Here is a 15877-nt window from a genome sequence, read left to right as displayed (position 1 = left end):
GAGCTAATCGTGTAATTTATATAGTGACTAATTAAACAAGAAATTTGATTAAATTAAGACTGTATTCCATTCTATGAGTATAGTGATGTAATGAGATTGGTGTTGACGTTTTGATTGCATAAATAACAGCGCAGGCTTTAATCACTATAACAATCTTTGCTTTATTGAGATTTTGAATAAATGAGGCTGTCATCAACCACCTGCAAGCTAAAAATCGCTTGTTTTGACAGCAAAAGAGAAGAAGCAGCTGTCAGTCAGAAGGAAACTTTCTCTCTCAGTCTAAAGGCAAAACCTGTTCATGACAGCGAGCTCACTCTAATCCCTGTGCTCTGCCAGTAACAGAAACTCTTCAAGAGAGCATAACGAGTCAGTTTCAATTTCCCCCTAGCAAGCAAAGAACATCTCTATAGGAAACGCCAAGAAAGATGCCCAATTTCCATTGCTTTTATACTTGGAATGCATTTTATTGCACTTTTAAACTACTGTCATGGCAGAAAAAAAAGAAAGTACACCCTCTGTCAGTTCTAAGGTTTTACATATCAGGATATAATGAAAAATTATTTGATCCTAACCAGGTCTGAAAATTTGATAAATGCAACTTCAGATGAACAACAAAACATGACGGTTTCCACCCGGTCATTAGTTATTTAACAAAAATTAAGCCAAAATGCAGAAGCCGCAAATAAAAAACTAAGCAAACCTCATGGTCAAATAGTGTATTGAATCATTTTTTCAGGGATAATTAAGTAACTTGAAGTAATCACTTTCTGTATGACTTTAACAGTCTTTCACATTGTTGTGCAGAAGTTCTGGCCCACTCTGTGCGCATTAGAGGATGCACAGCTCTCTTAAGGTCAGGTTACGGTCTGGACATTGCAACACCTTGATTCTTTTCTTTTTCGCCTTTTCTGTTATAGATTTGCTGCTGTGTTTGGGACCAGTGCCATGTTGTATGACCCAATTTATGGCAAGCTCCAGCTGTCAGACTGCCTCACATCTGACTCTAGAATACTTTGGTAAACAAGCTCAAATCATCACCACTCCACCAACACGCTTACAGTCGGTATGAGGTGTTAATGCTGTGCTTGGTTTTCTCCATACATGTCACTGCGTATTGTGGCCAGACATCTCCACTTCAGTCTCATCTGTCTATAGGACTTTGTACCAGAAGCCTTGTGGTTTGTTCAGATGATATTTTGCAAACCTAAGCCCTGCTGCCATGTTCTTTTTATAGAGAAGAGGTTTTCTCCTGCAACCCTCCCAAACCAGACTTGTTGTTAATTGTAAAGTCATTAACTTATACTTAAACTCAATTAGAGAACATATAACATGCTAACTGAGGCCCGTAGGGCCTGATGTAGCTACTGAATTCGATGCAATTTCTCTGAGCACTGCATGAGGTAAATTTCTGGGATGTCCACTCATGGAAGGGATAATAATTGACTTGAATGTTTTCCACTAGTGAATAATCTTTATCTCTTTGTAAATGGTCTTATAAACCTTCCAAGGCTGATGGGCAGCAACAATTGCTTCTTTAAAACAAACAACGGAATTAGAATGTATAGAACAGAGTTTGAATGAAAGCAACAGAATTCTAAAACAACCAATAGAATTTGAATAAAAAGAGTAGAATTAGAATGAAAACAAGAGAATTAGAATGAAAACAACAGCAATTGAATGAAAACAACCGAATCTCAATGAAATGAACGGAATTAGAATGAAAACAAGAGAATTTGAATGAAAACAATGGAAGTGTAAAACAAACAACAGAATTAGAATGTACAGAACAGAGTTTGAATGAAAACAACAGAATTCTAAAACAACCAATAGAATTTGAAGAAAAAGAGTAGAATTAGAATGAAATGAATAGAATTTGAATGAAAACAACGGAAGTTTAAGACCTTTACTGACGTCTTTTCCTGTTGGAATCATGTTAACACACACCTGAATGCTTCAGACCTTCAATTAAACAAGTGAATTTGATTAGCAGCACCTGCTTCTGACTTAGTTTGTTACATAAATAATCATAAAATGAATATGTCGATTACTCTTATTATTCCACAATAACTAAAACCATACTATTAAGGGTGTATTTTCTATTTACCATGACTGTAGGTAATATCAACTCACAGCTCATTCTGCCCTCTGTTTTCCCTGCAGTGTTACTGTTGAGCCACCTTTCGCCCCCTCACCTAGCGCTGAGCACATGTAATGAAATTCATATGATGTTGCAGTGGGTTGCCCTGACCTCCTCTGATTGTAATCTGCGCACCGACAGATTGTTTTCAGCCTCTGAATAGATAGATCAGCAACACAGAGTGCCTTTCCGTTTGCTCTCTCACCTTTGCAGCAGACACAGCTTGTGGTCATAACAGAAATTAACACTGTCTGCTCTGACTGCAAAAGAAATGAGCGAAGCTTATCGGAAGAGTAAAAACCTCCACTGCCCTTGCCTGCACTTGCACTATTAGTAGCGTTAAGACAACAATCTATTGCCTTATTACCTGCAGAGCTTTAAGAGAAAATACTTATAACAAGCACAGTATATATAAATGAACCATTTCCTTTCATCGGAGGCACAAAGCAGAGATTTTCCAAAGTCCTTGAAGAGTCATAAACAAAGCAATGTAGCTGACAATTTATCTGAATGAGTGGGAAGGCAAGGCAAACAAACAGTTTGTTGTGAGAGCTGCGCTGCAGAGAGGGGAGGCTTTTTGCTTCTTATGGAAGCAAAATGGTACCTAATAAATCCCTGTTTCATCGGACAAAAAGGGTTCTTGTACACTCAGCACAGTTGGGGTTTTTATACATCTAAGCAGGAATACACATTATTAGAGAGGGACTCTTGTTAGTGCTCAGCCTTAGAGCCCAAATTGGCATTTAGCAAGGCAGCAGAATGGTCTAATTGTGTGTGATGCTCCGAGGCAGAGAATGCTGATTAGTATAAGCCGTCTAGAACAGTTCACCTCCCAATTAAGTAAAACAGACAAACACGGGGGGCTAAAAGTTAAAGAAACACTGTACCTGGCTGCATGTACCCATCTACAGTATCAAGAATAATTGGATTAGGGATTTTCAGTTTCACTAACAAATAAACTTCTCTCACTCCCACTCATTATTTAAATCTGTGATTTTATTTCATCTCAGAGGAAGCGCCGCCGTCAGCCATCTACATTAACCAACAACTTTCAAAGAACTGCGAGTCTCTGAAGTCAAGATGAGACAAGTAATGCCCTTTGTTTCAGTGTTCCCTGAGTAAATTTATGGTAAGTTATCGCACTCTGCGAGTTTACACAGCAGTTTGAAATAATATTGCGGGCATGACATTACGTATTTGATCTTTTAGTATACATTTCAACTGTTAACTTTGAATACAATATAATGCTGCATTTCATAATTAGCTTATGTAAAAGAACCCTATTAGAAACCATTTCATCTGCAGCTCTAACTGACCCGTCACCCAATCCATCCCTCGAGCAGAGATCGTATTGTCATAACGACATTAGAATGCAGAGACAACCTGAATAGGAAGCTATTTATTGGCTCCTCCAACAAAGAGAGCACTAAACCAGATGAGCCAAGCAGAGGTTCACAGACATATCTGCTGGCTATTGGAGCGTTGGAGCCATTTCAAGTTCAAGTATGAAAATCCCCTCATATTTTCTATTGAAAAACAAACACACACTATATGGACAAAAGTACTGGGACACCTACAGCACTTGCTCAGGCATGGAAACCTGTACTATGAAGCTCCTGGCACACAGTCATTGCGCTGATGTTAATGTGAGAGGAGATTTGGAACTTGGCAATTATTGATTTAGCAGAGTTAAGTTACAGACCCTCTCTGTAACTTGATGTGGGCTGACACTTCATGGCAGGGTTAACATGGTTCCAACGCTTCCACTTTATAAATGTTTATAAAGGAAGACTGAATGGACGGTGATTTTATAGTCGTTGGGCAATGGGACAGAAAACATGTGAATCCAAAGATTAAGAGGTGAGCAGCCTACTTACTGTTTTAGATACCAGTTTTTAGATGTTTTTGAAGTTTATTTATCTCCTTGTTTATTTTTGTTATTTTATTTTATTGTATGTTCTTTTACCAGTCTTATTTTTCACGTTGTCTGCCTCAGTGTTTGGTCCTCTTTTCAGCATTATTGCTGATGAGAGCAGCCCACAGAGAAAGTAATGCAGCCTGAGGCCATCTCTGTGTGAATCAAGGACCCATTGTTTAGTAAATTACTATCAATTTCAACACACGATCTGCCTTTTTTATAATTGCAAACAGCCTGTGTGCATATAAGACTGCAAAGCAATTAAGAGAAGGGGCTCGGCAACTACTGCTTACAAACATATTTGTTTCAGTGAAATAATAATCAGCTACAACTTCATCAAACTTCAAGATGACACAGTTCTGCTCAAAGATGAAATTTTTAGCACACTGAAATAAGTTGGACTGCAGTTACAGTGTTTTTTCACCCCAACGTGCACTGATGCCCGGTGACCAGAAGGATGGAATATAAGTCTAATAAAAACCTTGGTTTTTAAGATCTGACCAGAGATACGGATGAAAATTAGCCTTTTGAAAATGAACAAAAAATATTAAATATTATTAAATATTAAATGAGACAACATAAACCGGATTGCAACAGATATGAAAAGTTTAGAGTTTCAAAGATTTTTATCCTATTGCTGTTGTGCTAGATTGCATCAGTGTATTGCTGTTGTTGTCTTGAATATCTGTTCAGTCCTAAACTCAATTAGAGAACTGACACAATGTTTTTTTGATATGTTGAATTTTGACTTGTTTTGACAGAGAGATAACTCAGTAAATTAAAGGATTGCTGATTTGATGAAAGCAGAACTAAGCTTTATTTAAAAAAGCATATTCTCCGTTCACTGCTTATCTTTCAACATCTGCGTTGCGCTGTTGTGATCAGATATCACTAAACATGTGACAAACGCAATTTGATAAGTCTGTACTGATTGACAGATTAACATTTGTGGTGAAGTTTTTTTGCATTTGCAATAACATGACCTAGAATATCTTCAGTGATGTGATTCAACATCAAATACACTCAAACCAGTCTGGGTTGATGAGGCCCTGGCTTGTGTCCCAGCAGCACTAACGCATGGAACATTCCTCCTAATCCAAAGCCAACAGGAGGCTCTTTCTTTCACGTTTTCTCAGCCCCTGTGATGTTGAGTAGCATGTAGATCTTCCACAGTGACCAACCTGTGAATCCTCTGCCCCCCACTTCAATAAGCTTGCGGCATGCCTTCCAGTCTCCCCTCCTGCAGAGCCCCACCAGCTCCTGATATGTGGATTTCTTTTTTTCATTTGCCTCCTCAATGTGCTCCTCCCAGGGAACTGTGAGCTCTAATAGGAGCAACTGCATGGAGGAGACTGATAGAGGTGCCCTGTCTGGCCTCTTTGAAGTTTCTATACCTCTCCAGATCCAGTTCCAAGTCTGACACTGAGGTGAGCAGCCACATTGCAGGTTTAGGCTGAGATTGTAGCAGTTTCCCAGTCTCTGCTGGCAGATATGTTTGCTCTTGGCCTTGGTTTTGGAGATGGTAACAGTGATGGTCTTTAGCATGTGGTCTTGCTTTCATAGCAAAGAGGATATGCATGTGAGTCGATCTTTTTGGGTTTTTGTCAGTCAACAAGCTCTCATTCTGCACTGTATGCTCCCACCATATCCATGTAACCTGGTGCTGCAAGTCCACCATCACGCTGTTCCGCTCTTCTTTGATGCCACTTGTCCTTTGCCTGACTAGATGTTACCGCGAACACAAAAAGCTTATGTTTCAGCTGGGACTCTGATGCCTCCAGGCATTCCTGGGCTCTCCATTTCCTGCCTGTCTGTACCATGATGCCTGCTGATACCACCCAGGAATCTTTGGAGTCCAGATATAGTAGAGCCTCTCAAATACCAGCAACCCTGAACTCGTCCCCAAGGCTGCTGAACAGGAGTTGCATTTGCATTTGCTTTAACATCAGTAATTAAAACTCTGGGGGCAGAAACACTGAGCTGTCCTGATTGAGATGCTTTCCTGTTTCCAAAATCAAACGGACACATAGACGCCTGCCAAAGTATGTAAAACTGTCATTGTGGTGTTTTCTAACGAACTAGGTATCTCCAGTTACCACACCGTCACAATGACGCACACACTCTGACTCACGAGGGGAAAACAATAACAGCTTTGACATTGCACCTCCCATATGAGAATGATTGGTGATTATTTAAAATAATTGTAATTATTATCATCACAAATCAGGTTAGACATGAACGTGTTGTGTGGCACATTAGCCACCGCACTAATTAAGCCACATATTCTCACAGCAGAGAAAACAAATTAATTATCAGCAAATCTGGGATCAAACTTCTTGAGATTTTGATCAAGTACTACACTTTCTTTTATCAAAGGACGCTCAAAACAAATTATATCTTCATCAAAACAAGTAAAAATTCAAGAGAACATTTATCAGTTTAACTACACTTTCATCTTTTCTCTTTTTAGCCCTACCCATGGGATTACTTAATGCAATTTCTGCCTGTCCTTTGACTTTGATGTTTTTATGCACAGTTTGTTTAGCCAAAAAAAGTCATTAAAGGGTATGCAGCATGGCTATAAGTACATTTATGATAAATCAGGAACATCGTCAGAGTTCGACAGTCATAATTGAGCCAAGTTCAAGCTAAACTTGTAATGGTAAGTACATGTAAACAGTGAGTTACAGCATTGAATTGACGAACTTAGTACCTCTGTCTTTACTTAAATAGTTATAATGAATAGAGAGCTTATTCATTTCCTTATAACTGCAGCTAGAAAGAGGAGCTAACACAGAACGGATTCATGTGTGAAATGCATGAGAAGTGCAACATACTGTACCTATCAGAAGGTGTAAAGATTTTTTTTCTTCGTCAGTTATCCTTCTGTATTCAGTGCTGGAAAAACATCATTATTCCTTTGAAGCGTTGGTTTTCCCACAGGAAAACAGGTCAGGTGAGCTTTTATGTGAGCTCTCAATTTATTCAGTTCCACATGCATGCCTTTGATATGTTATTTTTGTATATTTCCAGCTTTCCTCCCTCCCTGTGTGGGTTGATCGACACACCCGCGGCAGTCGTACTCTTCCTTATGGTTCATTTCCAGCTTTAAGCATGCAGCAGAAGGGCACAGTAAGGGTAGGCTAATGGGTTTAGCATGCTAATCTTGTGCTGCATTTATATGCTGTACAAACATATTGTGTGTGGTATATTTCACCATAACGACAGGAAAGGTTACAGCTATTTTTTTAAATTAACACTATTATTATGGTACCTACACAACTATATTGTGATTTGTTCCTGCAGGCAAAACAACAACAACACAAAAACAATCAAAGCTAAGAAAGCTGTGTCACAGCACCCATGTGGGGTTTTTTTTTCAAAGAAGCCATTCACCCCATCAGTCACTCAGCTTGACATTTCTTCCTGCACCAATAATTTTGATGCATGCCTCTCATTAAAAACAGATTATAAACGGAAGTATTTGTACCACTATGTCTGTAATGAACCACTGGTCTGTTCCATAAAATTGCCTTTACAGGAGTTATTGGACCTCTGTGTGCAGTAGTATGAATGACGGACACGACACATAAGGTATATTACTGTGTTTGCATTTTGATTTTCTGTAAACTCTCTTTCTATATAGCAGCATGCATTAATGTGCTAATCTTAACTCAGATATGTGTGTCTCTCAAGCTAGCAGCACTCCCTGAGAAAGGAACCAAAAGTGTTCAAGGGAGTTTTGCACCCTTGGCAAGTGGAGGGAAGGATGTGATGTTATATTTTATTTAACTGAACTGTGAAGCACCTATATGCAGTTTTTTCAGTTATAGATAAAATCTCATATTTCTCATTTTAAGGAGATCACTCTGTATATTAGCCTGCTATCTTTGTCAGAATACTGACTGACTATAGTTTTTCAGCTATGCAAACACTGGGAAAGCGAGGCTAAATGTCAACGGCTGGCAAACCAGCTTTACTCCTCATCTCCAGTGTCAATGTTCTCTCTCTATCCATATTTTCCATCTGTCTCTACTATCTGTCAGCATGGGTGAAAATGCCAAAATTGCTTGCCTCTATCCTCTTGCCAGCCAGTAAAATACTACTGCTATATTGTATAGCTGTAGAGGAAAGAGTTGAAGCCACATGTCTTCCAAGCTGATTGCATATGAATCTGTAAACACGCAGTTAGGTCCTAAAAAAGTTTAAAAAAGGGAGGCGGAGGAGTTAGAATTGCCTTTAGATTTAAAATCAAAATTATGACTGGATTAAACTTTGGGTAAGTTTTAGGCTTTGATATGTGCTTGCGTGCTGGTTGGAGCAGAAAGAAAAAGAGGGAGAGGTCTGGAAGAACAAAAGGAATAAAGAACACGATGAAGAAAAAAGGGGTCAAGCCAGAAGAAAAGAATCTGGTAGATGGAAGGAAGACGAATAAATGAAAGATGAAGTCTGGAAAATAGGGAAAGGGGTGCTGATGTGCTTCTTAAGCAGGTCATTGAATGCAGCGTGCCTTGGGAGGGCTCCTTTAAGCATGACTAACAGATTTCCTCAGTCTTTGCAGGAGCTGTTCCTCAAAGCTATGGCGCAGAGAGACAGTGTCACTTTAGGATGTATGACAAGGAAATGGAGCACAAAAGCCATTAAACAACTTCTGGGATTTCGTCTATCACAGGAGGGGAGAACAACTACGTTTCTCATGCACGTTATTTAACTATTCAAATAAAAAAAGAGGGCAGATGAAAACTGCACCCTTAACTGAGTGTCATGGAGTTGAAAAGAATCAAAAGAAACCTTCACTGTTCTTGCGCTTCGTGAATTGTTACTTCCAAACTTGAAAGGAACAGCTAATAGCAACCCAAGTGAAAGTTTTCACAGGGGCTCATTTCTTGACTTTCTAATAAATTGTGGACTGTAACATCAAACTTATTATTTTATGATCATCATCACCCTCTCAGCAATGATCAAGGTACCCTGCTGAGGTTGTGGAATCAATACTTTTCTCCATCATGTGTGCCTGGGGCTCCTGATCCTCCTCCCTGTCTCTGATGTGAGGTGTGAAGCCTAGTTTATGTGAAGCCTAGTTTACAGCACACTGGTGAACACGGTCTCTTGATCCTGCTCATCCTCTTATTCAACACCGAAGGGCACCGAGCTCTGTAATCCACAACCCCCGGTCCCTGGCTGAGTTCATGGTCGACACCAAAGCCCTGCTGTTCTCACAAACCCCCCCGCTGCCAGGGCCAGCACCGCCTCATACTTCACATAGAGGCATATATTTTGCACTCGTGGTCTCACACACCAACACAGGCTTCACAGTGTGTCAAACCCTCCTTCGCACTCTCAAAAAGACACATAACTCAAAGAGCTGCACACAGGTCTGTGGGTGCCAAGTGCTTCAGGCTTTCTTATTTCCCAGTTTACACTAAGGAGCTGATAGTGTCATGTGTCTCCTGCTGACTTCAATCCACTCTTAGAGCTAGATCACCTCCCTAATGACAGTAATTGTATTGTGGAAGCCCCTGGTCATGTTCAATTACCCATTCCCATCCAAGCACATTGGTCTAATCTCGCACTGTAATGTACAATAAAGATGGCTCTAGCACTTACATCACCAGGCTTCTACCTGGTGAGAGGGAGAGGGAGATGTCAGCTTCGCTGGCATGGATGAAATCCAGCAGAAGAGCCATGCTGTGATTGAATAGGCTGAGAGGTGGCACTGAGTTTTCATTATCTCATATCTGAAAACTTCCAAATTAAAACTGCTCTTTGTCTACTTCCATTTAAAAAACACTGAGAGCCTACCATTCTTGTCACACAACTCTGCAAATTGAACACTGTGAAATCTCCACTCACCCGAGCGGTTTCTCCAAGCGACTGGCAGGTGAGCCCACGATCTCTCCCAGCGTACAGAAGACCTGTCCCAGGAAGTCCTGCCATGGGGAGGAGGGCATAAAGTGGGATCGAGAGAGAGACGTAGGATGGGAACATTCAAATGGATCACGGGGGGTAACAAGGAGAGGCCGTGAGGAGTTAAGCATAATTGTAAGCATTGTACAGTTATTAATTAGGACGTCTGAGGCAGACACGTACGTTAAATTCGGTTGGCTTCCGGGGTGAAGAAGGAGGAGGAGGAAGAAGAGAGAGAGAGACCAGGCAGCAGCAGTGACACAACAGAGCATATCATGGAACAGAAGACACATGACTCAAATACCAGACTGTCATCAACCAAGTGCGAGAAAGAAGAGCAAAAGTGAAAATGTGAGAGAGCAGAGAGGCAGAATGAGAACAGCAGAGGGTAAAGAGTCACAGAGCCTCACAGGAAGCGAACAGGAGAGCGAAAGAGCGCAAAAGAAGGAAGGTGACGGAGACACACATCACACAGGTTGTTTCCAGAGTATGGAGCACAATGCAAAAGCGCAACAACAAAGCGTCACGTGACATATTTGATGAAGAGCATTTTGGCAGTATGCAAACCAAGTGCTGCAAATATATTGTTTTGTGTCTGCATTGTATGAGTTTATCTATCAAAGCTTTCAGCATAAAAGACGACACTAACATACATTCACCTTAATGAGCTGTTCTCTTGAATGTATGCTGCACAACAAAGGACCTCGCCTTTCAGACAGTCCTGCCATTTTAAAATAAATAGATACTGTTTAGAAAAATTGTCGGCTGTCTTGGAAATCAAAATTCGCAGCTGCAAAGAGCACCACGGCGCACACAGGGAAATGTGTTGAATAGCTTTGATAATGATGTGCAATGCTTCATTTCTCATTTAAAAGAAAAAAAAAAGTAATGAGTCTATGCCAGATGCAAATGAAAGTTTGATTATTATCGCTCCAGAGGAATAATATAGCTCATTTTAGCTGATGAAAGACTTAAAAAAAGTCATAATAATAACAAACAACATTTTGGCAGATGAAGCACAATTCACTCATTATTTCTGAATATATTTGAGCATTTAGATGCTACAAACTTTGGTTTGCATAGAACCTAAATATCACATGCACTGACGACTAAAGGGTTGTGTATGAAGTAAAGCTGAGCTCCCGACTCTTAGAAAAGTTTTTCACTTACGTGCTTTGCCAGATCTGGACTTTTAGAATCAATATCATACCTGAAATCACAAAGAGACCACAAATGGCAGAGGTTAGTGCGTGGGCACGACAACAGAAGATTTTTTTTGTGCTGGTGCTAATTAAAGGAAAGTGACTGCGGTGTGGACACTTTTTGTCTGTCAATCGCACACCGGGGGAGAGCCGCCTAGCCCAAAAAAAAGAAAAAATGGGGAGGGGGGAAGAAACACGTAAGCAGTAATGTGACAGTTAATTAAGGAAGTCATTCTATAGTTTATGAATGTAATTTCCACTCTCTGCCAGGGGGCACATACTGAAACAATCCACCAAAGGAGAGTGGGTTTGGAGCATCTGCCAGTCAAACTTAATGGAAAAGTAATTAAATCTGAGCACGCCCTGCCTCCCACCTCTGTGATAAAAGAGAGAAGTAAATGAGTAACACAGATTGTGAGGGAGTGCACTCCCTCCTTTACTGTCCCAGTCTTGCACCAAATTAATTCATTAAGTGTCTAAAACTCCTCAGGGACCTTCGGTGCAGTCCTGGAAACATCCTAGTCCACCAGGGAATTCATGCTTTGGCGGATATGGATTTTTGTAAGAACATCTCCAATCCTGCAGGAAGAAGGGGGTGGAGAAATTATCCTGATTCTGTTCTGGGAGACCTCAAAATGAAGCTGCACCTTCCTGACCCTTTCACTAGTCAGACCTTTTCAACAGAGGAACGCCAGGACAGCGGTCTTTGTGAGTTTTATGGGACTTGCTTTCAGACATTTGCTTTTCTTAGCAGCAGGAAGATTAAGGATAAAACTTTATATGAAATATTTATCACCTTCTACCAATCTCCACTCAACGAATGACTACTGAGACACTGCACCAATGAATAATTCCTTGGGAGAGACTCAAGCTGATGACGAGCAAGAGAAGATAGAAAAAGAGTGACTTTGAGAGAAAATGACAGGCAGGAAAAAGGGGAGAAGGGATGATGAGATAGATGGGGGACAAGGAAGCACGGTAAGGGAGAGGATGTTAAGAAGATGCTGCGTTGGAAATAAATGAAGAACTGGAGAAGAGGGCGGCATAACTAAAAAAAAAAAACCTCAGTGTGTGTCCTCAGAGAAATGGATCAAATAGAATAACTCACACGTCAAAGCGCAGATTCTGTTTCTCCTCGAAGAAGTAGTCCAGGATGTACTTCCTGACAAAGTCTGGGTTTAGCGTGTTGTCTATCACCTCTGTTCTCCCAAACTAGAGACAAGACAAGGTAGACGTGAACAAGAAGCTTTGAGAATCTGTATTTACTGCTCTATTACCTCACACCATCCCATCTATCATGCTACCAAACAGCCATCTGAATTAGTAGCTTTCATTGAGATCAGAACAGGAATTAAAAAATCAGAAGGTTCTATCTTCTTCTTCTTTACCTTTTCACATTGTGCTGGGCATGCATGAGCTTGCAGAAGGCATTTTATTGAGTCCAATTACACTAATTTTCTTTAATACCACATTCACGCCTCCATCATTCTCTAAAGCCACTTCTAGGCCAAGTGGCGTTTTTACATTTGCTTTTACAGAGGGGAACTAACAACACTCCTGCAAAAGGAAGAAAAAGTAAAGCTGCCAGGGCAGACACCAAAAACCATTACATCAGTGTTACACAGCAAGACTTTGTGATGAGGTGATGTTCTGACAAACAAATCGACAAAAATGGAAAGAGTTGCACCCTCTTCCTCGTGAGCACACGCGCATTAATTGTTATCCGACATGAATAATTCAGTCAGAAAGTCAGAGAAGTGATGTCAAGCTGCATAAATAAAACATCGCCGGTAAAAAAGAGTAACCATAAACTGACACGGTGAATTAATAATAGCAGTGTTAGGGCTTAATAAGGAGATGAAACAGCGGGATTACAGACTCACACTTTTGTGATTACATCCAATGGGGTTAAGACTCAAAGTGAGTCCTAACATGAAAGCAGACAAGCCACGCCACGCTACGCGAGCAGAATACGTTGAACGGATGGACGCTGATGCTAATGCAAAGACAGTCAGGGTGGATTGTGTGCAACTTATGACAGCCTAAGAGTGTGGGTTTGTTCAAGTGTAGCCTGCCATCAGGTATAAAAGTGTGTCTAGGTCTATAAAAGTTTAACTACTTTGTGTGCATGTGTGTGTGTGTGTCACTACCTCCTCTCCTGCTTTTCCTGTCAAAAAATGTGAGAGCTCTGCTCCAGCGAACGCAAAGAAGGTGAAATCTGTCCCGAGCGAACAGCAGCCTATTTTTAATGACAGAAGGTGTATGTGGCAGCGGGAGGGCTATAGCATATTCACTTTGGTGCCACGCCAAACATAACAAAGGAAGAAGAATCAGCACCAGAGCAGCTAAAAAAGCCACCCGAGGAAATAACAGATCTCCCACTCCACACATTATCTCCACCTTGGCAAGTACACGGCCAACATGTAAAGCCAACGTTGCAAAGCTCTACAATTAACTGTCAAGAGAGAAAAAAAAAGACCCTTCCTGCAGGGATATCCGGGTGCTGGCAGTGTGACTTCTTTCCTTTAAGTAACCTTGTACTGAAATAAATTGTGAGCCCTAACGTTAGAAGATTTATCTTGGTAAAAAGATTAACGTCAAGGAGTTTGAAAGGAATTTATGCAGGTTGTACTATGTCAGCTGCTCAGGTAAGTGAAAGTGCGAGACAGGGGAAAATCTGTCATGCACCTGGAGTAATAACTGATGAGGGAGTTGGATATTAAGACTTTAAGTCATGCTGCAGGAAAATGATGGATTGTCAGATTCATGTTGTGACCAAAAGTGAGTTAAGAGCTCACTGGTTTCTTAGGAAGCAAAACACAATGCATGTGTAACATCTACTTTCATGTTCTTCTGTTGATGAGGTGTGTGAATGACCAGCGGCTGATGGGGAAGCTTGTCCCGTAGAAGGGTAATTGGATTACAGATGGCTGGTGGCACACTGGCTACCAACCACACTTACTCCCAGGAGAACAAAAACACATTACCTGACAGAGGGGCAAAAGAGGCACTCCGCTTTATCAATTCTGCACAGCTTGACTCGGCTGCTCGCAAAGCCAGCTGTCATCTGCAGCTGAAGACACAGGCCTATCTCCTTCAGGGAGAGGCATTCAGCCTGCACCCACAGTTTGTACGCTCGAGGTGGGGCACTGTAACCCGAGGTGACAACTGTAGGAGACTTATCACGAATGAGTGCAACACTTGATGCTCATCCATATTTGCATGATAAAATGTTAAAAGTACTTTCTGGCTTAGGAACAGAATATTACTGCGTTGATACCAGTACAAAGACTTGCTTTTCTGTGAGTCAAGGCCGGCAGACATTCGTTCAGAGACATAAGAGGAAAAACTGTCAAGCATCAACCTCAAGTGTTGTTAAGGCTGCAGAAAACTTTCTTAGACTTCTTCGTCTTCTCTTTGAGATGCACTTGGCAATGCGAATCTGCAATGCATGTCTGTTGACAGTAAATAGTCTCCAGTCTGCTTCTCCTCCCAAACTGCTCAGTCTCAGTAGAGTAAAAACAGGAAGTCGATCTCCTTGCCATTAGGAAACACACTGCCAACACATTGCAATCAGTCTGAGTCAGTCCATGCCAATGAGGGCTACCTTTAAGTTTTTTTTACAATAAGAGACTCAATTCAACTGTATTCTGGTTATATTTGTATATAAAAGCAAGGCTGCTGAGTGCTTGTGTCACTATTAGTGGAGGAATTTCTAAACCTCTGTTTCAAATCTGTGAGGTTTTGTTTAATGTCAATTTCTTTGTATATAAAGGGCAAAATATATTAAACAGACAGCAATAAGTAGCTTTTTTCTGATTTACCAGAGTAACCTTGGTGTTATCACAAAAAGATTGCATGCGATTGCCAACTTGATCACAAAATCATAGCAGACCAACTCCGTATTTATCGCCTTCTGGATGCACCAAAGCTACCTTAAAGACAGCAGTAGTCGCAGACCAGGTCTCCATGTTCGAAGCAACCGTATCAAAGGCAATAAGATTGCAAGTGCCTGTAGCATAATATGAAAACTGTGTGATGTTCAATAGCATCAACATGAGCAGGTAGCTGTCCAGTGAATTCACAGCAAACAAGTGTATGCACGGTGCAGACAGCACCATTGCCTAAATCGAAGAGTATTTCAAGTAGCGAGAAATCACTTAGGTGTTATAAAGGCAACTTTGGACTGTGTCCTGACCTGATTCTTCCAACATGGCTGGCTTTGAATGAAAGTCAACCTTTTTTCCAGAGTCAAAGGGTTGGCCGGCAATCGATCACAACCATAAGAAACATTAAGACTCCGGCATAGAAGTACCAAAAAAAGGAAGGGAGAAGGGAGAGAGCTGAAGATGACGGGCATCTCCAAAAGTTGATTCTGTTCATCTGGACGTAGCGTTTTGTGGGAGAAACGTTTCGTCACTCATCCAAGTGACTTCTTCAGTCTCAGCTGACTGCAGGTTTCAAGCTTATAAACAGGAAATTTGCATAATGACTGAAGCCAGCCCACTGAAGGAACAATGGGCTGGGAGGTCAGTTCCTTAATCATAATTATGCAGATTCTCGTGACCATTGATCAACAACCACTGACCAAAACCCACTGATCAATGACCACTGATCAATGGCCATGAGTACCATTCACAGAGAGTTGGGGAATGGCTGCAATCACAGCATTGTAAGATGGCGAAAGATGTACCCTTAGGCCCCCTCCTCGAT

The 15877-nt window shown here is 41.0% G+C and overlaps 1 protein-coding gene across 2 annotated transcripts in view; it reads right to left on the bottom strand.

Annotated features, from left to right (window-relative positions):
* cpne5a (copine Va) overlaps positions 1 to 15877 on the bottom strand; it is a 77726-nt gene that overhangs the window by 44668 nt on the left and 17181 nt on the right. Inside the window, exons 4-7 of one of the 2 annotated variants that reach the window (XM_005732671.1) lie at positions 12273 to 12376; positions 11133 to 11172; positions 10146 to 10160; positions 9909 to 9985 (exon numbers count right to left, since the gene is read on the bottom strand). In XM_005732671.1, coding sequence (XP_005732728.1) covers positions 9909 to 9985; positions 10146 to 10160; positions 11133 to 11172; positions 12273 to 12376 — 236 coding nt within the window. The remainder of the gene's footprint in view (positions 1 to 9908; positions 9986 to 10145; positions 10161 to 11132; positions 11173 to 12272; positions 12377 to 15877) is intronic. The other variant, XM_005732672.1, reaches the window with a different exon arrangement.

This window comes from Pundamilia nyererei, unplaced genomic scaffold (assembly GCF_000239375.1).
Source record: "Pundamilia nyererei isolate P.nyererei 1_Seehausen unplaced genomic scaffold, PunNye1.0 scaffold00047, whole genome shotgun sequence".
NCBI lineage: Eukaryota > Metazoa > Chordata > Actinopteri > Cichliformes > Cichlidae > Pundamilia > Pundamilia nyererei.
This window is presented reverse-complemented; position numbering and strand designations above follow the sequence as displayed.